This window comes from Nomia melanderi, chromosome 4, assembly GCF_051020985.1.
Source record: "Nomia melanderi isolate GNS246 chromosome 4, iyNomMela1, whole genome shotgun sequence".
In the NCBI taxonomy this organism is placed as follows: domain Eukaryota; kingdom Metazoa; phylum Arthropoda; class Insecta; order Hymenoptera; family Halictidae; genus Nomia; species Nomia melanderi.
The window spans coordinates 17,823,857-17,848,373 of NC_135002.1; the positions used below are offsets into that span (position 1 = coordinate 17,823,857).

Sequence of the window (24,517 nt, forward strand, 5' to 3'; positions counted from 1 at the left end):
AAAAAGCAGATATAACTTTTTTTTTGTTGTTAAGCAACAAGTGAGGTGGGACTATACATACGTGTATCAAACAGTATAATAAGACGTAACCAAGAAAAATTATGAATTTCGGACGTGAGACTTTGTAATAATAGTACTGACTATCATTATCAGTTGACCGCAATTACTCTATTCTTCTTTATATTGCATTATCATTGTTATATCGATCTATGATTATATGTAATTGTTATTGTTTATTGTTCAATATTTTTATACTTTTATAATTTTTGAATAAGATAATTAGGTTTGGGGTAAAATGATCATAGCATAAATAATAATATATATTGCTTTTGTAGAAACATGTATAAAGAATAAGAGATTTTATATTCTGATTATAAAATTATAGAAATATTTTATTATAACATGCTCATGTTTGTATAAAAAAAGGCTGTTTCATTGTTTCAAAGTAATCTTCATTTTCTATATGTAAAATACCTATGTATAATCACACAAAAAGGTTTACATATATTTGTTAAATTTCAAATATTAAAAAAAGACGAAGATTTTGATATTTTATAAACCTTAATAAATTTATTATTTAAAGTTGGATTGGTTCTGAAACATTGACAATGTTTTATGTATTTATTTATCAGGAAATGTGAATACACCAAAAACAAACTCATTTAATTTATTATATAATTACCAAGGATATACTAAAGTATACAAAACTTATTGTAGCTATTATAATTGTCATTGTAATGATAAATATTACTTATATTGATACATGCAGACAAATGTATATTTTAATAGAACTATTTATAAATTTGTGTAAACTTGTGCTTTAATTTTTTTAGAATTTGACTAATGTTAATCACTAGATAAATCAATATTTATAAAATATCTCAAACATTAATATATTATTTCAAATATTTGAAATTTATCATCAAGTATGTGCAAACTGTTGTAATTTCTTCTGTATGCATACACTTATACATGTATCATTACATTATTCCAGTTTGTTAATTTAAATTTTTAATTAGAACTACTCGGCTTAACTAGTTTTTTAGAATTATTTTTATCATCAAAATTATTATGCTCCTTTTCTTCTAACCTTTGTTTTATTAAACTTATAAAATCTGAGGCACTCCCTTTCTTTCTAACAAAATTCTGTAGTTTATCAGTTTGTTGGGAAAGTTTTTTAGAACTTGGTTTTTTCACATTATTGATCTCGTTGTGTAGAAAATTTGATTCCTCCTTCTGAAAGGATGTATCACTTTCAAAAAATGTTTTTACACGTCCTTCCGCAATAATTGCTTCTGAATTTTTTGAAGGTTCAGTTCTATCTGTATCAAGCATTTCTTTAATTTCACTATTTTTGTCAATTTGTACATGTTTCACTATAAATTCTGTACTACAAGCTACAGCTACATTTTCATCAGAAGTATCGAGACATACAGTATCTTTATTAGCAATTCTTCCCCCATACAAAAACGCAGATACATTTTTTCGTCTCCACATTTTTGAAGTTCGCGGTATAAATTGTTTACATTTCCCTTCGAATAAAAATTCGCTTGTATCGACATTTTGTATTTCTCCTTTCAAAAATTGCAAATATTTTTTCAAAGCGGTGAAAAAGTGTAATTTGTCCGTCATTTTGGGAAAATTTGCACAACGAGCACTACTTGATGGAGTGACCCAAAGTGCGACGTCTTCAATACGTTCGGGTTGCAATCCAAAATGGAAGTCGTTTGTTTTATTCGAAAACACATCATAAATACATTTGCCATTGAAAACAGCAATTTTTGGTTTATATTGTTTTAGTTTTTCCTTTACTGTTTCGCAACCTTCTTTGATTTCTGTTCGTTTCAAATCAGCGGAAGATCTTGTTGCTCGTGAAACAATATTCGTTAAACCGATTCCATAACGACAAAGTTTATAATCTTCTTCGTATTTTAGACACCGCGGTGTCAATCCTGATTCATGCAAAAGCTTGTAAAAGTGATTACCTGGACCAGCGTAATATCTACCACGATGTGCTGCCATTAAACTAGGATTGATTCCAACGAAAACCATGTCCAAATTCATTTCCAGATAATCTGGTAAAGTATATTTTTGTACTTCTTCTTCTGACAATCCATCGAATCGATCAAGCTTCTTTTTAGGCCTACCCACTTTTTCTGTAAATGTTCGTTTCTTTAACTTGTTAAGCGTAAGGGTAGACATCAGTTTGCGTAAAATCATTCCCAAGATGTAGAAAAGTTATAATATGTTTTTTTCAAATATATATAGGTATAAGCATATTATTATTTTGAACTGTTTTTAAATCACTCCAGGAGAGTCTTTTCCCGCTGTTTTGAATTTGATTAAGTTAGGTTAGCTTCGCTATGTGTACATCGCTTTGTATTGCGCACTGAAACTGTCCGTTTATCTGATCCTAGAATCCTAGAATCACCAGCTGAAATAATAAATTCTCTCTTAATAGTTAACGTGATATATTTAAAAAAGAAGGGCAATTCATTTATGAGCATTAAATTTGTGGAATGAATTTTGTTCGCATAAAATTCATAAATAATAGACTATCGAAATTAATAACAAATAATATTCGTTAGATACGTACAATAAGGAGTAAAACTAAATTACTGATTGAAAGTTTCGTACAGTTTTTCATTTTACATCATGGACAGTAGGACATACAAAAAATAATCATAACACTAACGTTTTACATTATTTAAGTATATAATACATAAATCGTTTTCTAATATTTTGTATCTTTTTTTTGTTTGTAATTATAAACAATTATTCATTTACCCAGTTTTGTAGAACATTTTCGATAATATAATTTTCTTAAATTTAAAAAATATTTAATACTTTGTCTAAAGTGCTTTTACTTTGTGAACTAAATTAAGTCACTTTGGCATTGATTCTATTAATTTTCTGTAATAATCAGAATCGGTTTTGTTCCATTGCTCAACAATTTTCTTCTTTGGAATTCCGCAATGAATGATACTCGTATGTTCTCAATTGGATTAGGACTTCGCGGAGACCATTATTCTATACTGCGTGAAATAAACGTCGCACAGTGGTGAACATGTGAAGAATTATGTCCTAATAATTTTTTTATCCTTGGCGTACTTGAAAAGTGCTGAGATTTTTCGATTACCGCATTTTACTCTTGAAATTCGCGTAGCACTTTCTACATGTTTTGGAAATGTTGTACGAATTTTTCTTCAGTATCAAAGTTTTTCAAATATATACTATGCCTTTAATAGTTAATTACCTTTTTACCATGAGTCTTTATGTGAATATTCATCAGTGTTTCTTATAGTTATACTATACATGAGTCTTTATGTGAATATTCATCAGTGTTTCTTATAGTTGTACTATACATGAGTCTTTATGTGAATATTCATCAGTGTTTCTTATAGTTATACTACCTCGGGAATGATTTTGTCATAGATCAGGATGCGTCCGAGCATTTTTTCAAGCACAGTAAGTTTTAAGATTGTAATAAAAAAAAATAAAAAGTTCGGCAAATTTTTGCCTTCTTGTTTTAGAGCATTTTGTTACCGCGGTGCGACGCAAATCAGGTAACCGCGTGTTGCGATCTGAAGTGTTTCAGAAGCCACATTCTAAGGTCATTAATTCTTTGCATTCGAAAGTTCTTTACTAGAAATATTTAACATTTTCTAACGAGATATAGACGACATTGTTTGAAACTAATTTAACGATAATTCACAGATAAATTAAGCAACAAAGCTATTTTATTTAAATATTTCTCGTAGCAATACAAAGTTTAATTTAAAATACTAAATATTCAACTTCATAGTTTCGCTGTATCAAATCAACTGATGACTGAGTCGTCTATCGAGTGCGAAGAGTTAATTTTAATACTCTGAAACAAATTTTTTTCTTATAAACTTATATCACTTTCAACTTCAGCAATTTTTTAGCAAGAATTTTCTGATCCTTTAATTTTCTTCTCTAGTGTAGAACATTTACAGAAAATTAATAAATTAAACAATTATATATTATCTATAATGTATCACGGTATATTGTCACAGACGAGGTACAGGATAGACATTAACACTAGAACTATCGAGCAGTCAAATTGAAGATTTCAAACTTTTCTATAGGGACTCTACGACCACAGGTATTGAGATTTCAATTGACTTATGATTTAATTTGCGTGTTACTAAGTCAGTTTCTTTAGTAATTTCGCAAAGAAGCATCTGCTATCTTTTCAATAATTGTAAAAAAATAATTCACGAATGGGTCATTATGACTCATTCGGTAATTCTAGTGTTAAAAGCTTATGGGACTCTGAATTACCGACTGCGTAATAAATCAGAGGTTTTGCTCTGACCTCTATGCCTAGAGAACGGTCAATACGAAAACTACATCAAGAGAAACGATCGAAGTTGACTAAGCAGTAAGTATGGTAAATCAGCATACAAACGTATCCGTTACAATATTGCCATGCTTCAAGTTTCCAAATGCGCAAAGCTAAGTACGGAGTGAGATGGAACTATAGAGAATTTGGTAAAATTACTGATGTGTTGCGTCTGCGTCGATTTTAATGATTTTCAAATATGTTGTTGGGCACATGATTTTGAACAATTTTTTCCTGTATATGTTGATAACGAAACGCTTTAGTTTTCGAGATAATCGCACAAAACTTTTATTACTACTATGCTCAATTCTATATATACATGAGTCTTCTGTATTACATCTACCCTTCTGCTTGGACAACTCATGATAATAATCTAGATAAGTTCTTAATACTATTGTACTCCTTTGAAAAGTGAGTACAATATTACACAGATACGTTATTGTAATTATTTCATACTCTGGAAATTTATTTCTCATTTTTATCAAATTACTTTATATTGTTTCTTTATTACATTTTATAATACTCTGTAAAATAAGTTGTATATTATAAAGTTTAGTAAAATATATATCTTCATTCATTTCTCCATTATAAATATATAAATAATTCAACAGTAGAGAATTGTGTGCAATATAAACTATTTAATACAATGTACTATGCCAAAACATCCTCAACACATACTTTTTTATTCTTACCATTCCTCCTACTAAGGAGAATTTGAATTTCACTGTACGTCTTACCTTTGGTTTCTGGCACAAAGAACAGTATCATTAAAAACGCCAGGAAACAGGATACTGAGAAAAAGAAGTAAACTGTGTGTGACCCTAGACTATCGCCAATAACTTGATATAGTTTGGAAACAGCGAAACCGAGTATTCCATCAAAAACTGTAACAATGGCACTGGCAACGCCTTTCACTTCAGATGAAAATAGTTCCCCAATAAGAGCATTAGTCAATGTACCCAGACCAACTTGATACGCTACTTGAAATAGAATTACATCAACCACAGAAAGATAATTAACTGCAGAAACGTCAACGTGTCTCGCTTCAAGCATAAGATAGATCGCAAGAACGGCTAAAGTAACAAATGATCCTAGACTAGAAATCATTAAAAGCGGTCGCCTTCCAGCTCCTTCTACTGTTGCGGTAGCTAAACCACCGGAAACAAGCCCAACAGCCAATACTATAATAGTTGCTACGTTTGAGTCAATACCAACCGCCGCTTTATCAAACAAGACTTTCAAGTACTGCATTGTACTAAAGTTTCCACTAAGTTGCTGGGCAGTTATTAAACCAAGAATAATACTTAGAGCTCTAAAGTTATTAGATAATCGCATTATCTTCAATTTAGCTAACCAAGTATGTTTGATTATCTTCGTGCTCTGAGTTGAATTCACCGATAAACGAGATTTATGCGATTCGGAAGGCACTCGTACAACTAAATACAACTCCCCTTTTGCTTCGTTGATATCAGGAATACCCTTGAAAAATGCTAATGACTTCGAAGCTTCTGCTTTGTAGCCCTTGACAGCTAAAAAATGAGGTGTTTCGGGAAACCAAATGAAGCAGAAAATAAACAAAATTGGTATTACTAAGAGGATCCCTGCTAAAACTTGGTAAGATACCCAGGGTCCTATACTGCACGTTAATAAAGATCCAGTAAAAACGTTCACTGCTATTAAAGTACCCACAGCGCCTCTGATATTAACATCAGCTACTTCGGATATGTACATAGGATTCGTAGTATAAGAAATTCCAACTCCTATACCGAGTATTATTCGGGAAATATATAAAGCTGTAACAGTTTCTGCAAAGAGTACAATAATCCAGCCAATGATAAAGAAGGCACTTGATAACAAAAGGCCACGTTTACGACCTAATCTGTCAGCTAAATAGGCTCCTAAAAAGGGTCCGATCATAGATCCGATCACAGTTAGGGAGACGATCCATGAACACTCGTCGTCCGTTAGTTTCACGGGTACGTCGCTGTCCCCAGACGTTAGTCGAGACAAAGAAGTGGTTGTCCATCCATATACGGTGCCAACAGCCACCATAGATAATGTCGCTGAAATTTGAAAAGTATATAAAAATTATTAAAATTTACTGTTTCTTATTTGTTTACTTATTTAAGCTTATTGATTCTTTATATATTTTGTACTGAATTTCGTGTCCATAACTCGTAACCCAATAAAATTATGATGATTCACTAACAAGTGGATCTAACAGCATAACAATACTGCGCAAGTTTAAAGAAACCCGTATTTCGTGCAATTTTTATTCCTTCACCCAGTATATTTTTCACCCTAATATCCACCCCTAGTAGCAAACAGAACGTATTGAAAAACCCGACACGGTTATAATTAAAATATAAAAAATCACTTGATATAATTACGTATACTTCTGTGGAAGGTTTTACCTCCTTTTCCTCATCGAAAATAATTTCCAATAAGGTAAAGAAAAAAGGGGGAAACTGGAAGTCTGGAATCTAACTTTATTTGTGACAGACTTTATCGACATGATTTTAATGTAATAATTTTCATGATATTATAGGATACATTTCATATATCGTGATATTTCATGATATATATTAGGATTGCTATTTAATAAAATCACTGATCTAGGATAAGCAGCATTAAAACATCACACTTTTTCATCTAAATTCCGGGTATTTTAAATTCTGTTTAAATTAAATACAACATCTCAAATTTGAATTAGAATCGGATTTGGAATTTTCTACAAATTGTAGTTTGTAATCATAATTAACACCAGAACAACCGAACATTAAAATAGACATTTCCAAATTTGTCTACAGGAAGTCTAAAAATACGGCTACTAAAATTTCAATTGTCTTATGATTCAGTTTGAATATTACTGAATCAATGTCTTTCGTAATTCCGCAGAGAAGCATCTGTTATATTTTTAACCCTTTGCACTCGGAAGGTGACTCTTAGTCACCACTTGATTTGATGCAGTAAAACTATAAAATCTGATATTTAATGTTGAACTTCGTATAATGCCTCGATACGTGAAATATTGAAATAAAGTAACTTTGTTCCTCGATGTATTTGTGATTTCCAATCAAGTGAGTTCAAGGAGTATCGTCTTTGTACTACCAAAAAAGGTTAAATATTTTTAGTGAGAAATTTTCGAGTGCAAAGGGTTAATGATTGGGAATGAAGAACGTAGGAGCGAATCGATCTGACCCCTCTGGTAATTCTAGTGTTAAAGAATAAGGAGAGAATACAGACTTAGGAGAGAAGCAAGTGAGAAAACCAAATGATTGCAGAAGATCCTCTTCCATAGTTTCGGGCGCTTTAAAAACGAGGACAAATCCAGGAAATGTGGATATAAGTCCAGTATGGGGTAACCCTACCTACATGCGATAACTTTACCAACTCTTATATCAATCGCATAACATTCAAACCAAACAAAATTTATTTCATTATACTTCATGTAATCGCTTACTTCATACATGTATACCTACTGTGCACAGTTGGAAAGATGTCTAGCGGGACGAAACAGGGGCAAAAGGGTTGTACCGTCGCTTGTACCGTCTAACTTCGGTCCTGAGCCTTCAGTTTTAGGTTCTCGGTGGTATACGCTGGCGTAGTAGTAGAATTTCCATATTTACGGAGGATACCTCCTATAACCTACCGTAAATATATAAAACCGATATGAGGGTTGCACTATATTGGCAAGATCTAATTGTTTTCACTTATATTTAATCATATTATACACTCTTAATACATATAATGAATAAAGTGTGTATCATAACATGTAGAGCTCACTTCGGGGGATAGAAAAACAGTGGGAAAAGTTCATATGAACTTATGTCCTATTTAATCTTGCTTCAATATTAGTGATTTTTGTGTTTTAATAATCTGCAACTATTTATTTACCTTCGTAGTGTTGAAGTTTTTCATACAACGCTAATATTATACTATGTATACAACGTTGATAGAAGATTCAACATGAACCAGAAATTGTTTAGAGGTTACGAAATTTTTTGATACGGCAATTGCAAGATTGTATACAGACCGAAGGTAGCCATTTTAAGCACTTTCAGTAAAAGTACTGTAATTACAATAAATAGAATTAGTAAGTTGAAACACAAAAACGGTTATAATATTGGAAAATAAGGTCAAATATGACATATTTTTTTTCATTCTGTTTGTATCTTGCGCTAATTCCTGAAGTAGGTCTCATATGTTACGATAAACCCTTATAAGTATACAGAAGTTTCAACATTTTTATACAATTTGTAGAAGAATACGTAGTTATGGGAACACGTACTTAATAATTTAGGAATCAATATTCGCAGTCAATATTATTAGAAATAAAGATCAATGTTTACGCTAATGCTTTGAGATTCGTCGTATCGCACGTTTCACTTTGTAAAGATGCATCTTATACAATTTTTTCGTTACGCGATACGACTAGTAAGTATGACGGTTTCAACAAATAATATGCTGCAACTGAAAATATGTTTAAGTTGAATTTACCCTATTCCACTACGACCAATTAGATCCGTATTCATTTCATTCGATATCTTTCCAGCTTTGCACAGTACAACCTTGCGTAATTTTATTAAGATACCCCATATAAGGTGAACCTTAACTTCACACCAGTATCTAATTACAAGACGTTATTATTATTTATTTAATCCATAACTACTATAACACGTCTGTGAGACCATTGTAAATTATTAATTTCTGTTTTCTTTTCTTCGTAACTTATAATCATGTAGCACCATAGTGTTCTCAATTAGATGTTTCTCATCTTTTTGACGAGATAGCAGCCTACCCACGAACGGAAAAGTCAGAGAGGCAGGAGGATTCTTCCACTCACAATGTTTGAATTGCTTTGGTCTTCGACGCATGGTCATTACTGACGTGCGGCAATAACAAAGGGCAGAAGCGAAACTGAGTATGACGGAGTGAGATATTTAACTGTTTGAGTACCAGAGTTTTTTAAAAAAACACGGTCGAAAAAAAGCCGAACAGCGCAATAGCACTTTCTGAATGGAATGTAAGAAGATCCAAGCGGCGCGGTAGCGCTTGTCTTAATCTATGTTAATACTATTATCCAATATATATATTAATTTATAATAGGTAACAACGAAATTCAAAATGTATTATCTGGATTATTTATATACAAAAAAAGTAGCGATGCAACGTACATGCCTCTGAAAAGTTGAGCGCATTTCGTCAGATTGTGAGTGCGCCACTCGCAACCGTCAGTTGACCGTATCGTTCAAATGCGCTGGGTTTTTTCGACATAAAATCTGAAGAGCGTGAAAGCGGCGCGTGGGATTTAAACTGTTAATAGACAGAGATTAAAAGATAGATAGAGATTAGCCGTTTGACTCTTATGTTTTGCCAAAATTGCGAAGAGCGCGACAGCGCTCCTGTTTTGTTCGTTCAAAATTAATTTGCTCTATTTGTTAGAAGGGAATTCACGCGCTTTGTGTAGCAAACCACTCGTTTAAAGGATCATAAAAAATTATTTATGTTAATTTGAGTAAATCATAAGTGCTCTTTACTAATTTTATCCACAAAATGAATTAAAACAAATTTAAGTAAATAAATGGTATTTTTTAAAATTTTTGTTGCAATTCAATATAAGTAAGTTTATTGTATGAAAAGCGTTTTCCATTTTTTTCCCATACACGCGCAATTAGTGAAAAGACGGTTAAAATTCATAGTGCCGCTAACTTCGTTCTTTATCGTTATATCTCACTCCGTTGTGCTTAGTCCCGCTTCCATCCCCTGTTATTGCTGCGGACCAATAATGACCATGCGTTGAAAACTGAAGCGGTCCAAACATCGGGAGTGGAAAAAATCTCTTGTCCCTCTGACTTTTCCGCTTGTGGGTAGTCTGCCATCTCGTTAGAGCTGCACTATACAACTTTGTGTTAACCCTTTCGCTACGTGGGCCTCGCCGCGGAGTCCCTCTCGTAGAACGAAACGCCGTGTCAAAGGTGAAAACTTTACGTGCGTGCGGTCTTCAGCATTCGGCGCCAAGTCTTTTGTCGCAAAAACGCCGTTGTGACACTGCTTTTAGGAGCAAAATGATTTGTATTCATAGCAATGTGTTTATCATTTTTCCATGAACGTATGTTTGTTATTGTTTATATTGTCTTAACTTTTGGCTCCATTTTTGTGACCGGTAACTATAGTCACCCGTCATGTGTAGGTGGTATCTTGTGACCAGTGACTATAGTCACTCGTAGTAGCGAAAGGGTTAAAAAGAACTTATTGGGCATATGGTGAGGATGACGATGTTGCAATTATCCAATGTTCATCGTAGTAGTTATTCGTGATTAAAAAGGATGTGCCAGTTATCGCACAATTATATAATTAACTAAAAAATGTATAAATAGAAGTTATCATTAATTGAATAACTCTTTATTACAGTGAAGAGAATTAATTCGTTATAAATTTTACTTGTTGTAGTATTCATTCGTTATAAAAGAAACAGAAAATATGTAAAATAGAAGCATGCAAGAATACTTATATATTATAAATTAAATTTTGTATTATATTTTAATTTTATATATTTAAAAAATGGTTTTAAGCCTATTGTATTCCTCGCGTTTGATGTAGCGTACTCTTCCATTGTGAGAGTTTTGATTTCATGAAATGCGAAATTATTATGTAAATAAGTACTTAGTAATTAAGTATAAAATTAATTTTAATATAAATAAAAAATAAATAACTAACCAGAAATACATGCTAACCATTGTCGCCATTGTGTCCTATTAGTTTCGCAGGCTTTATCTTCTGATAAAGGTAGTGACATGATATTGTCTACAGCAGATCCTTCCTTCCGCGAGTGAATCTGCAATAGGTGATAAAACAGTTTTTAAATGAAGCACAAACCACTGACTATGATGTATGGATTAACGATGTAATGGGTGGTGTTAGCAAATCCTTTAAACTAGTATCCATTCTTTGCTGACATGGAATAATAAAAATTAGTCTAACTTGAGGTAACTCACTTTACTAAGTAAAATATGTACTTACAACTATAATAGAACAACTATGATAGATTATAAGATTAAGGATACAAATTCTATATAACGAAATGAATAAACAATTTATGTGTGACATTTTTGAGATACAGTGGTGATAGGAGAGAGTTGCCGAAATGGAACCACTAAAACATTTTTGAATATTTGCGGTTATATGTGTATTAAACAAACCCAAGTGTTGAAAAAAATATTGTAATCTTTAATTCTTCAAAACAATGTAATTTATTTTTTTTCAAAATGTAACTTAGATCAATTACAAGGGAAAACTAAAATTCCAGTTAAGGAAACTGATTCCCTAAGATAAACCACCGTTTTAACTCTTTGCGGGTGAAGATTCTTTGAAATGTATAAAACCTTCGGCAGATGAAGTTAAATTAAATATATCGATTGCTCAATTAATAGGAAAACAGGAAACTACGTGCTGATCTCTTGCTGTTTTCACTAATTAAACCATAATTGGTTTTCCAAATATAAACATTTGATGCATGTCTTTTAATAGTTGCTTCGGGAACTCTATAAATATGGGTACATTGGTTCACACCATTTTTACCATTTTGATACGCAGTATTAGCCACGAATAAAATCATGACAACTGCCTGAGGTCCAAATTAGGCAACTTTACAAATACTTACAAAAAATGAATTGCAACGTTACTTTTGATCAATAAAATCGATAAAACTTTTACAGTAAATTGAGGATGTATAAATTTAGTCTCTAACAATATAATAACATTCGTTGTCACTTACATTGTAACAGCTTGAGGGTTTTTAGTCAATTCTTGAAAACATTAATTGCTAACTATATAATGCAAACGGCTGGTAAATAAACTACAATCAGGATGTGCGTTGTTATGAAAATTATGACATCAGTGAAGTTCGCGCCTGTTTTTTTAAGGTTGGTTGTCAAAATGAGACTCAACTCTCTAAATTCGACAACTCTCCCCTACGTAAATAGGTATTTACATCCAAAGACATAATTAATTGAAAGACGAGTTATAATAAAAAAGGAACATTTCATAAAAGTTATTTACATTGATTTACTTTGTTCATTGCTGCGTAATTTTGCACCATTTTCTCGGTATTTTGTGTGAAAATTAAGAAAGAACTAAAAACCAGAGTCTGTTTCAAAATAAAAGTTTCAATTTTTACAAACTATTTTATAGTTTTTCTAGGAACTGAAGTGTATAGAAGCGTGAAATGTATGAAGGTGTAAATCAATTTGAACGGTGAACTACTATATAAGTGCACTGACCTATATAAGTATCTAAGCCTGCAGCATGGAAAATGTTATAAAATGTTATGAAAAATATTTAGAAAGGTTAGTTTATACAATATTATCAGATGTAAAGAATACAATGTTATCGCATGTCATTAGTAAAGAACTATTCAGCCAGGCAATGGAAACAATGATTTTTTTTTCTATTTTGACTCTCGGAATTTTCAAGATTTATAATAGATTGTTGTTAAAACCAACATATTCTATAGAATCATTATGTACTCCGAGTGTCCTGCGTAACTGTCGCTATGATTTTTAAGATACATCCGATGATCTAATAAGAAAATGTTATGAATAAAATTCAATTAATCTTAAATAAATTACAAACTGCAATACAACAAATTTTGAAAAAGTTTTTCTATGGTAAAACCTCAGTACATACTCGCAGTAATTAATTTTAATAAAACTATTAATTATTGCAAGAATTGCGCATTTTGTATAACATTTTTCTTTGAACAAAATATCGCTGACATTTAGTTTCCGAGATAATCGTGAAAAACTTGTGCTATTACTACATTGAATTCTTTATACGTGAGCGAGTCAGTGAGACAAAACAAGCATGACCGCGTGGTCCCTGCGGCTGCTGGTGACTTACATCAATGAGCTTACACCTTCTCGGGTTACGTATGAATACGTTACCCGACAAAAGTTAACCCTTTGCACTCGACAATATTTTTCATTACAAATATTCATTACTTTGTGACTAAATATTAACGATATTTTTTATAACTAACACAATTAACACGTTGAATGCCACGAAGGTCACCGGTGAGCCCCGACCGAATCGAATTACTATAGTTCATTCAATTAAACGATAATTATCTAGAAACATTTCTATATTACAAATAATAAATACTAGCTAATGCGGTTACAGTCAGCTCGATGAATATGCAGTAATGATAATGCAATTCAATCGAATGATTTAATATTAAATTCTTTCCGTTTTGTGTATTTTGCTCTATGAAATCGTGCGACATTCAATGTGTTAATTATCTTACATAAATTAAGGGACAGAACTATTTTATTTCGATGTTTTGTGTGTTGATACATTATACAATGTTCAATATTGAATTTAAAATTTTATAATTTCGCTGTATCGAATCAGGTGGCGACTGAAAGGCGCCTCTCGAATGCAACAAAGGGTTAAAATCGTTCCAGTCAATAGCGACAATGACGACTGAAGAGAACATTTTAAAATTCTTACGCCCCTGCATCATCCTTCTTGAAGGATGCTCCAAACCAGTATTTCCTAATGTGGGTACGTCGCCCCACAGGGGGGCAATTTGATTTTTAACACTTAAGCAACCGCCTAAAAAGGACTATGACTAGAACCTTTCTCATTATCTTCAATTGAACTTATTTAACTGATTTTATCAGGAACTTTATAAAAGCAAGAGAGATATTTGACAAATTGCAAATAACTCGAATTCAAGATGTACTGAATAACAGAAGAAAAAATGAACAAAATAAAAGGCAATGTGTTGCTAAGGAAAAAGTAGATCTCCCCATTCGGTTGGCTAAGTGTTAAGGGGGACAATTTGAAATTTGAAATATTATTTTATATATCTCATAATATTTATGCACGTAAACAAAATAGCAAAAATATTAGAATAAATATTATAATATAATATTAAAAATTATATATATATGTTACATAGGGGGATAAAAATTTTAGAAAGGCTTAGGTGGGACATGTCACAAAAAAGGTTGAGAAACGCTGCTCCAAACCCACTGGCCACACCCCCGAAAAGGGTGTCAATAAAGTCTATGCGGAAGACGATGGCCGGATCTGCAGTTTTCGATATAACACAAGGGTTTTTCCTGGAACCGCTGGAGGAACAACGGAATCGGCCTGCCGAGGGGAATCGGCAGTTTCCCTAAAAACCGACGGCATTTCTGTTGCAGCTCTCGTACGGAACACTTCTGCAATCGACACTCGGAAAAACATCCTCGCAGCGAAATATATTCTAGCGTTTAAAATATAACGCCACAGAACAATATAAACTACGATCATTGAAATGATAGATAATCTTAGCGAAGAGAAAGTCGAACACTGGTCATCTGCGTTTCTATGACGTGTGTACATACGAATATCATTTAAAAATTAGGAATTTTTAAGCTATCCAATGAACTTTAATTTAATAACTGAAAATTGGTACCGTTCAGTTTCTTACGACACAAAGTTTTGATTTATGAGTAAACATACAACAGATCTTTGTATATAAACAATTTACAGAGGCCAACCAATAATTGTCAATTAATAAATGGTTTCCAAAATTGAAAACATAATCAGTTTTTTAAAATAAATTTTATCAAAGTTTGACGAACACAAAACATGTGTTTTACAATTGTATCCAGCATACAAAATTCTCTAAAAATGATTTATTGGTTTTTGAAAAACAAAACACGTAGCGCCATCAAACTTTTAATATTTATTAATGTGCGCTACGAATCGTCAAACACCATAGAATACCCGCCTCATAAATTATAAATCCTAGGAACGTTTGATTTTTATCATCATCAAATACTCGCTAGATATTAACCAATCAACGTTGGAAATGAATAAAATGAAAATGTATACGCCGTCTACGTAAGTAACTGTAATAGAAAACTTCAGAGGTCAACACGCAAACAGTGCGCAAGGCTGACGCAATCAAAGTCCAGTTTCATCAGTTAAGATGCGACATATTTCCGATAAACTAACTTTTATGTAGGATTGGGGCAACGTAGTGGACTTTAATATTAACCAAAGTTTATTAAACTAAGTAATTAAAACATGCGTGTATCTGCCGTTTATACTATTCTCTGCTTCGCTTATCCTGACTTCGACCAAGTTCACACTGTCTTCGCTTATCACGTTCGCTGCCAGCGTTTACTTCGGTGACGGTCTCCTCAATTAAAATATTTTCTTCAATCCAATAAATCTTCTAAACAAAATATTAGAAAAATGAAACTGAAATGAGTCATTAGGTTTCTAAACATAATGTAGTTTATCATTTCTAATAACAATATCTGTGGGATTAATTTCATTTTCATTATGTAAAGTATAGGATTACGGCCGTCACAAATATTTAACGCTGGCAGCGAACTTATTATATCGTCATACTGTTACTTGATATCTCCAGTCTTTCTCTTATATACATTTTTTGGTATCACTTTTTCACTGGTGCGTTTTTTATGGATTTTTGTTCGTTCGGTCGTAGATGTATAGATTTGCTTTTAAATTTTCGTGTGTCGGTTCATATGTAAGTTATCGGGAATTCTTTTAAAATGTCATTAAAAGATACACCAGATAATCAAATTTATAAATTGATTGAATAATACATTTAAACATGATTATTTAAATATATAATTTCAAACGCATTATATCTCAAATTCAAAATAAACCGTTAGGTTAAGCGCAGTAATGATAAAAAATAAAAAAGATTATTTTGAAACGTTTTAACTGATTATAAAACAGTTATTTTCGCCGAGTTATTTTTAAGATGCATAGATATTAAAACTAAATCCAGTTGTTCCAAATATCACTTCTCACGACACACACGTATCGTATAACAAAGGAATTTCCGTATTTAACTATATCTGAAATAAGTTTGTAATAAATGTTTCTCATGTCTCATTATGTGCGATTAAGTTTACAAAGAGCAATATAGATAAGCATGCAACTAGCGTAAGTAGATCAAAATACAGAGAATGAAACAAAAAGACGCTAGAATATTTTATTGGCTGTAATGCGACTCGTTAGATAATACAGTTTTCGAGAAAGTTGAAAGAAAGCGGATCGGATGAAGAACGTAAAGAAGACCTCGTACCGGTTATTTATACAACACACACACACACAAACACAGCGCGCGCACACACACAGCAGAGTACACAGTTGCATCTCACATGCAATGCAGCGCATTCACATCATACGCTCATGCGAATAGAGGTTTTCGATCACTGCTTTTTCTTTGCAGACGGTTTCGTGGTTCGGTAACATAACCTAACTGAGTTCTAAAGTTGGCGTGGCTTCCTCGGACAAAATGTGATGGAACATATAGAAGGTAATAAATATCCTAGTACTCACCAAAGTCTCGGTTGTCCGCGTCATAATAATATGAAAGTTCTTATGTAAAACCACATTAAAAAAAACTGCACAACATTTATATTGATTTTATGAGAAAATTAACAAGTTCTGGTTTAGATCTAGTCACAATGAATTTAAGTAGTTTCATATATGCACATGTGCTCGATTCACACTCGTACTCGTAACGCATACTTACACGCACGCGCACGCTTACGCTCACATGCACCGAACATATACATATACATCGTGTCGAATCTGGTCTGGATCACGTGAAAAGCACACTCAAACTTCCCTGATACGTACTTCCGTGTAGCACTGATTTTTCTATCGCGTTTTGCTTTTTTTGGAATTGTCCCAATGCCAGGAACAACAGTGGTATTTATAAGCGTATCGACTGGTGAAGTGGTCTCTCGTTAACTGAGTCCATCGTGCACGTGCGACGGAAAGACACGAATTTCTTGAACATGATCTGTGTACATTGTACGTAATGCAACTGAAACCCTCTCTCTCTTTCTCTCTCCCTCCCTCGCACTCTCCCTCCTTTACCGCGTTTCTTTCCGTAATCCTTATCGAAATCGAGAAACATTTCTGTAGTCTGATAATTTCAATGGAACATACTGTAGTTGTACATGAATATAAAGCATGAATTGAGTTTCTACAGATGTCTGGAAATGGTCAAATTCAAATTAATCAGAATAATTTTTAATCAAATAAATGTATCACATTAATCAAATAAATAAGAAGGTTTTTTATATTAACACTACAACTACCACGCGAGACGAAATTACCAATTCCTAATTTGTTCTTTTACAATTACTGTAAAAGTATAGACATGTCTTTAAGAAATGATTAAAAAATCTGATTTAGGAATACCTAAACTGAAATACAAACCAATTGAAATCTTAATAAATTCAGGCTTTTATAAAAAAATTTTAAAAAGACGGTTTAAGAGCTCGATAGTTCTAGTGCTAAGTAGTTTTCATTAACCATTTTAGCGTTTTACTTAATTTTAAAAAAGAACGCTTGTGTGGTTAATTATTTTTAAGCAATGATAAGTGTATTTGACGAAAACAGAGTAAATGCGCTTGCTGTGAAATTGAAATAAATTCTTTATATAAATAAATAATACACTGAGAAACTTTTTCATCCAGTTTCTTCAGAAATATATATTTTTATTATTTAAAGATTCGTTAATGTTACATATTTGTAAAATTTAAAATACGATTAATTCATAAAGATACAAATAATCAATAGTTGAGATTAAAAATATTTGTATGTTAAATAATTAAATATTTGTAAAAGGAATTAGAAACTTGATTTGTTTTTATAAAATACAATAATATTTTGGCCAGTAAAATTTACCGATTGCTTTAAATAGCAAAAGCAAATTTTTTTCTATGACGAGTATACTTGCCATTAAACAAAACTTTTCGTCATTTTATGATGAGTATATCTGACATAAATAACAAAACGGTTGATAGATACGCATACATTGCTGTGTATTTAATGGGTCTGTTTTTTGTGCAAAATTATCTGTAATATGCTTTTTACTCGTGTATATGTTTTGTATTAAATTCTTGCAATTAAAATAGCTGATGATACGACTATACTTATAGTACTAGACTTGGACATACTGTTGCGAATATAAATTGTTTATACACTTAGGACTTAGACACTGTTATATGTGTTCTGTATTGTTTCTAACACTTATATTGCTCATTATTACGATACAAGTGAATCAAGATAGACAAGGAATATTATTGTTAGTTGAGTATAAATAATTACTTCGAAGGAATTAAAACTTGAACATTTTTAAATAAACGAGTAAATAACATTTATAACACTTTTATAGAGATTTGAATTAGAAATGGAATCATTCTCTAAATAGTTAATCACTGAAACAACTTCGAAAACTCAACTTCATATTCACAGAAAATTGCAATTATGCACATGTATATTTTTACAAGTTGTTTTAAGAAAACTAACATTGTAGAATATCATGTATTTTGTCAGTAAATTCCACAATGTAGTCCAAACAATAAACATTTGGAATTATGAATAAAATGAAGATATAAGTAACATAAGCTAAAATATTTATTTTCAAATATTGTACAGCTTCACCGTTTGACATGAATACATTGACTTTCGTAGTCCACTTATAAACTGAACACTTTATTAATATTACTAATTGTAAGCGAATTAATAAATTATTATTATATTACATTGTTTATCTCATGCGGAAATGATCGCATTAAGTTACACTTTGTTATGTTTATAATGGTCATCTAAAGTAAGTAACTTGTACTCGGATTTAAAAAATCTCCAATTTACAGAAAGGTTACACGATGTAGCTTACAATTAGACTTGTTTTAATACTTACACACTTAATTTTATATACTCCAAGAGCAATGTTTACCCTAATCAAGTAGCACTAGCGAAGAAATTGAAAGGAAGTATCCCTTATGAAATTGCAAACATTCAATGACTATCTTCATTATGATAGCGAATAGAGTGATAACAGTAATCATTAGCTTTGTGAACAAATAGATCCATGTTTGTGCAACTTTTTTATATTACAAAAAATCGTGAAAAGACAAGATAACAGAGACACAATAAAATTTACGGACTCAAAAGGTTCTCGCCGACCATTTGATTTACTGTTTCGATGAAGAAGTATCGAACTTGTATTCAGTTTTATACGATTATTGTGTGAAATATATTTTTCTAGAAGGAAGTCCTTTTAAACAATTTATAATACACATTCTACAAAATGTGTAAAAAAGGTGTGTTTTAAATTCATTGTATAAGATTAAAATGTATTTAGTTACGCAATGATAATAAAATATGTTCATTACATACAAGAGAAAATACTAAAATATCGTCTGTCTAATAATCAGCTTTCTTATAATACGATTACTCTCTATCAACACATGTTTAATTGATTATTATCCGATTATAGTTAATTTCATGTAGGAACGTGTTTGACTTAGCATTCATTATATAACTTGGTTACTGCTATTTTCTTACTATATAATTTGATACAGTTATGGGTTCCCGATGTCTTATCGTATTAACATATTGTGCAATCGTGGTACATGTAAATAAATCCGTAAGTCTTTTCTTACTGTGGCATTGACAAACCAGTATACTGTTGCCGTATTGGAAAGTTGAGATGTAAACCTACATATAAATATCTCCTTTGGTGCAAATAAAATACATCATCTGCCATACTGTTATATTATTCAAGTTATGTATTAGTTTCTTATTCCAGTTGGTTGGAATCAATTTATAGCAAACTAGGTTGTATAATTAGAAACATTTTAGCATGTTAAAGATTTTCATCAAACCTCCTAATCAATGTCAATTTTTGGCGAATGATTTTAGTCACCTTTACAATGTAAAATATTCGATATGCTGTCATCCAACCCAATAGTCACGGATTACGTGTAGATATGAAGAAAAAAAATATTATGATTATAAATATTGAATAACGAGGTAGGTTATTATCGATGTCACGTAACAGCTAGCAATACGAAAGAACAATCTAACAATGAATGGTAGAAATCACAAAGCGCTTAATTACGTGTACTGTAGGAATAGAAAAGAAAAACATTTCAGAAAGCGTAGAAAATTCCTAGTAGAATCTTTATATGTAATCTTTTTCAAGGCAGGTATAAATTATATTGTATAGTTTTCTATGCAAAAGTATTAATGACACTTACGTTACAAGTGTTAGAGCTAGATTTAACCCTTTGCGCTCGGAAGGTGACTCTCAATCGCCACTTGATTTGACACAGTAAAACTATAAAATCTGATACTTAACTCTTTGCACTCGGGCATTTTTCACTAGAAATATTTTCATATTTCTGATGAGATAAAGACGATATTTTGTGAAACCAACTCGAAGAGAATTCATACGTACATTGAAGAACAAAGCTATTTTATTTCAATATTTCTCAAATTGATGCGTTATACGGAGTGTGGTATATAATATTTATTTATTTATTCGTTTATCTATTTCTATGTATTCTATTTTATTTTATATGTTTCATAGCCACGTTTATTTATCTATTCATATATTTCCTCTAGTCATGTTAATGTGTTTATTTATTACTTTGTTCACCTTCGCTATAAAGACGTATTGATGTACCTACCCTCGGTCAAATTTTGTAAGGCTGGGGAAACATATTTTGAAAAATAAACGCCTAGTATCTATTAAATATCAAATTTTATGATTGTACTGTACGAAATCAAGTGGTGAGTGAGAGTCACCTCTCGAGTGCAAAGGGTTAATGTTAAACTTTGTATAATGCCTCGGTACGAGAAATATTGGAATAAAATGGCTTTACTATCGGGCCGAGCGTCGCGAGTGGACGTCTCTCCTTGTTTCTCTTCACTTTAGCCACAGGCCGAATACTTTCACGTCAATAGCGCACTGTAATTTACTTGGTAACACCTTAGCAAATCCTCGCAGTAATCAATTTTAACATGTTGAATGCCGCACTATTTTGCCGAGACAATTATAGAAAATGAAAATAATGTAATATTAACTTATGTAATTGAATTACGTTGTTATTATTGCAGGTTTGAATTGTTGAATGTCGGTGCATCAGTGGATCAAGAAATGACAGGAAATAGCTCGATCAAAGCAAAGACAATTAACGCGTTGAATGTTGCACGATTTCTTAAAACAAAATCCACGAAATGAAAAAAATATAATATTAAGTCATTCGATTGAATTGCATTATTATTATTGTACGTTCATCTAGCTAAATGTCGCCGCCTCAGATAGCATTATGTATAATATAGAAATGTGTTCAAATAATCATCGTTTAATTGAGTGAACTATAGTAATTTAATTTAATTTATGTGTCACCGATGACCCCCATGGTATTCAACGTGTTAATATATAAAAATTAAATATTTAATTTAAAAAGTTGGCATTATTTATAATATAGATATGTTCTCAAATAATCATCGTTTAATCAAATGAATTATAATAATTCGATTTGTTTGAGGTCACCAGCGACCCCGTGGCATCCAACGTGTTAATGTAACTGTCAAATATTACAAGAATTGTACGTTTTGAATAACATTTTTCTTCGAGAAAAAATGTCGCTGATATTTAGTTCAAATGAATTTTGGGCAATAATACAATAAATGCATTCTCCTCCTAAAAGTACCGATATCTATTATCCGAGTGAAACTTATTTCTATATGTACGAGGAAAAGTATAGAACTGCCGCGATCGGGTCAAAGCTTTTGTAACGAAGCGTATCCGTGTGAAATTAGGAAAGATGTCGGCCGTGCGGTTATGCTTTGGGTGTCTTATGGACGCTCGCACGTGTGTAGAATTCATTATAGTGGTAGCAAAAGTTTTTCACGATTACCTTTGAAACTAAATGTCAGTGATACTGTTTTCGAAGAAACAAGTTGTTCAAAATGTGCATTTATGCAATATTTAATGGTTTTATTAAAATCGGTTACTGTGAGGATCTACTGAGGTTTCATCCCCGTCATTTCCTAAGTGCTTGCGTTGAGATGATTCAGTTTACGATACCTTTTATTAAAATATATACACCGATTCTCTTATTTTCCCTTTTGTTTCTGTATTTTTGTTCAGTTTTTGATAAAATGCAACTGAAAAATGCTACAGCGCACAATTCAAAATACCGTTATACTAATAAACAGTACACAAATGTTGTCATATTACATTAGTATACTTGTACCTTACACATAATCATAAATAGTTTGAAATATATTTAATTAGCAAAAATAAATTAATTTTTATAAAAATAAAAGTCTTATATATGTATATACAGTGAGTCACAGCCAAAATCGTACATCACATATACGAATACGTTTCATCTCGTGAAAAAGTTCAGGAAAGATATGGGGGAAAAAATATCATGAATCTATATTGTAAATGTATCTATATTTATTATATAGTAGTATCAAAAGGAACAAAGTTGTCTAAATATAAAAAAAAACAAAGTTACTATGATTCAGTCTGGAAAACGTCTCACAGCTAAAATCGTACAGTATATATATTTTGTAATATTCCCCAAGGGGAATCCCTGAAAACAAATGAAAATTATGGAACAAATGAAAGATTACATTGTTTGGCGTATTTGCAGTTGTCGTTTAGCGTCGTAAGGTTCGTAGTTGAAAAAAAAAGAGAAAGATAGTAATAATGAAGCAGACAACGATAGAAGAGCGACAAATAGTTATAAGAAATTTTCAAAGTGGAAAAAGCTATCGTGAAATTGCGAAGATTATTGGTAGAAGTGCCAGTACTGTTCAGTATATTGTAAAACGATACCAAAACGAAAATAGAATAAGTAATGCGTCAAGAAAAGCTCCAAAGAAAAAGTTCAACGCGTACGACGAAAGATGGATAGTACGAAAAATTAAAGAGAATCCGAAGATCAGTGCACCTAAACTTACTAATGAAGTAGAAACATATTTAGGGAAAAGTGTAAATCCAGAAACAATAAGAAGAATACTCAGAAAACATAATTTTCACGGTCGTACAGCTCGGAATAAGCCTTTTATAAACGAGAAGAATAGAAGAAAGAGACTAGATTTCGCAAGAGAATATATATACAAAGATTTTGATTTTTGGAAAGAAACTATATTTACGGACGAAAGTAAATTTAACATATTTCATTCAGATGGAAAAATTACGGTGTGGCGTCGACCAAATGAGGAGTTTAAAATACAACATTTAAACAGTACCGTGAAACATGGAGGGCAATCAGTAATGGTCTGGGGCTGCATGTCCGCTGCCGGAGTGGGTAACTTAGCATTTATCGGTAACATGAATAAATATGATTACATAAATATTTTGAAAAACAATTTGAGGGACTGTGCCGAAAAATTAGGGATTTTGAATTCGTTTAAGTTTTATAGCGACAATGATCCCAAACACACATCGCATGTAGCCAAAATGTGGGTACTGTATAATTGCCCTAAAGTACTAAACGCACCTCCACAATCACCTGATTTGAACGTGATAGAGCACGTCTGGAATGAATTAGAGATTAGAATCCGGAAACATACTATTAAAAATAAAAATGATTTAAAAAGGGTATTAATGGAGGAATGGAGAAAAATTGAACCCAGTTTTACTGAAAAATTGGTAAAATCTATGCCAAATAGATTGCGTGCGGTAGAATGTAGTCGTGGGCACCCAACAAAATATTAATTTTTAATTTAAACAAATTGTTGGTCACTTTTCTACAAATGTACGATTTTAGCTGTAAGACGTTTTCCAGGCTGAATTATAGTAACTTTGTTTTTTTAATATTTAGACAACTTTGTTCCTTTTGATACTACTACATAATAAATATAGATACATTTACAATATAGATTCATGATATTTTTTCCCCCATATCCTTCTTGAATTTTTTCACGAGACGAAACGTATTCGTATATGTGATGTACGATTTTGGCTGTGACTCACTGTACATATATATATATATATATATATATATATATATATATATATATATATATATATATATGAGTGAGTTACCTAACGTTTACATTTCAAATATCTTTGTTGTTTTTAAAGATACGTCAAATGTCTTCAGAACAAAGTTGAATGGTTCAGTTGGGTTCATGTGAGACCAAAAAGATTTTTGTTTTTATGTAATGTTTTTTAGAGATTTGAAGGTCATTTTGATTTTTTCAAGGTATTAAAAATACTTTGATCAAAGTATTGCAAATACCTTATTAACTATCAAGTTTAGGACTTATGAAGATCAGCAC

General features: G+C 31.7%; 2 protein-coding genes and 1 long non-coding RNA gene across 6 annotated transcripts; 1 reads left to right on the forward strand and 2 right to left on the reverse strand.

Annotated features, from left to right (window-relative positions):
* Window positions 1–607: 607 nt before the first annotated feature.
* Window positions 608–4,051, reverse strand: LOC116425224 (G/T mismatch-specific thymine DNA glycosylase). Its single transcript, XM_031972661.2, has one exon. It carries the CDS (start codon window positions 2,218–2,220, stop codon window positions 1,012–1,014), a length of 1,209 nt encoding a protein of 402 aa, XP_031828521.1. The 5' UTR covers window positions 2,221–4,051; the 3' UTR covers window positions 608–1,011.
* Window positions 1,936–22,582, forward strand: LOC116425226 (uncharacterized). 3 transcript variants are annotated; one of them, XR_012998483.1, is made up of 7 exons: window positions 1,936–2,078; window positions 4,041–4,129; window positions 4,280–4,408; window positions 13,781–13,933; window positions 14,351–16,345; window positions 16,635–16,721; window positions 21,329–22,582. It is a non-coding gene; the product is annotated as an uncharacterized LOC116425226 (long non-coding RNA). The 3 variants fall into 3 exon arrangements; XR_012998485.1 differs by lacking the exon at window positions 13,781–13,933 and having other exon boundaries at window positions 14,334–16,345; XR_012998482.1 differs by lacking the exons at window positions 1,936–2,078; window positions 4,041–4,129; window positions 4,280–4,408 and adding exons at window positions 6,426–11,358; window positions 12,563–12,717.
* LOC116425222 (facilitated trehalose transporter Tret1) lies at window positions 4,515–17,247 on the reverse strand. Of its 2 annotated transcripts, none has more exons than XM_031972658.2 (3): window positions 16,745–17,247; window positions 11,090–11,207; window positions 4,515–6,432 (listed from the first exon to the last, which is right to left on the reverse strand). In XM_031972658.2, the coding sequence occupies exons 1-3, from the start codon at window positions 16,766–16,768 to the stop codon at window positions 5,021–5,023; spliced, it is 1,554 nt and encodes a 517-aa protein (XP_031828518.1). In that variant the 5' UTR covers window positions 16,769–17,247; the 3' UTR covers window positions 4,515–5,020. The 2 variants fall into 2 exon arrangements, with proteins under 2 accessions (XP_031828518.1, XP_031828519.1); XM_031972659.2 differs by having other exon boundaries at window positions 17,048–17,246.
* Window positions 22,583–24,517: the final 1,935 nt, after the last annotated feature.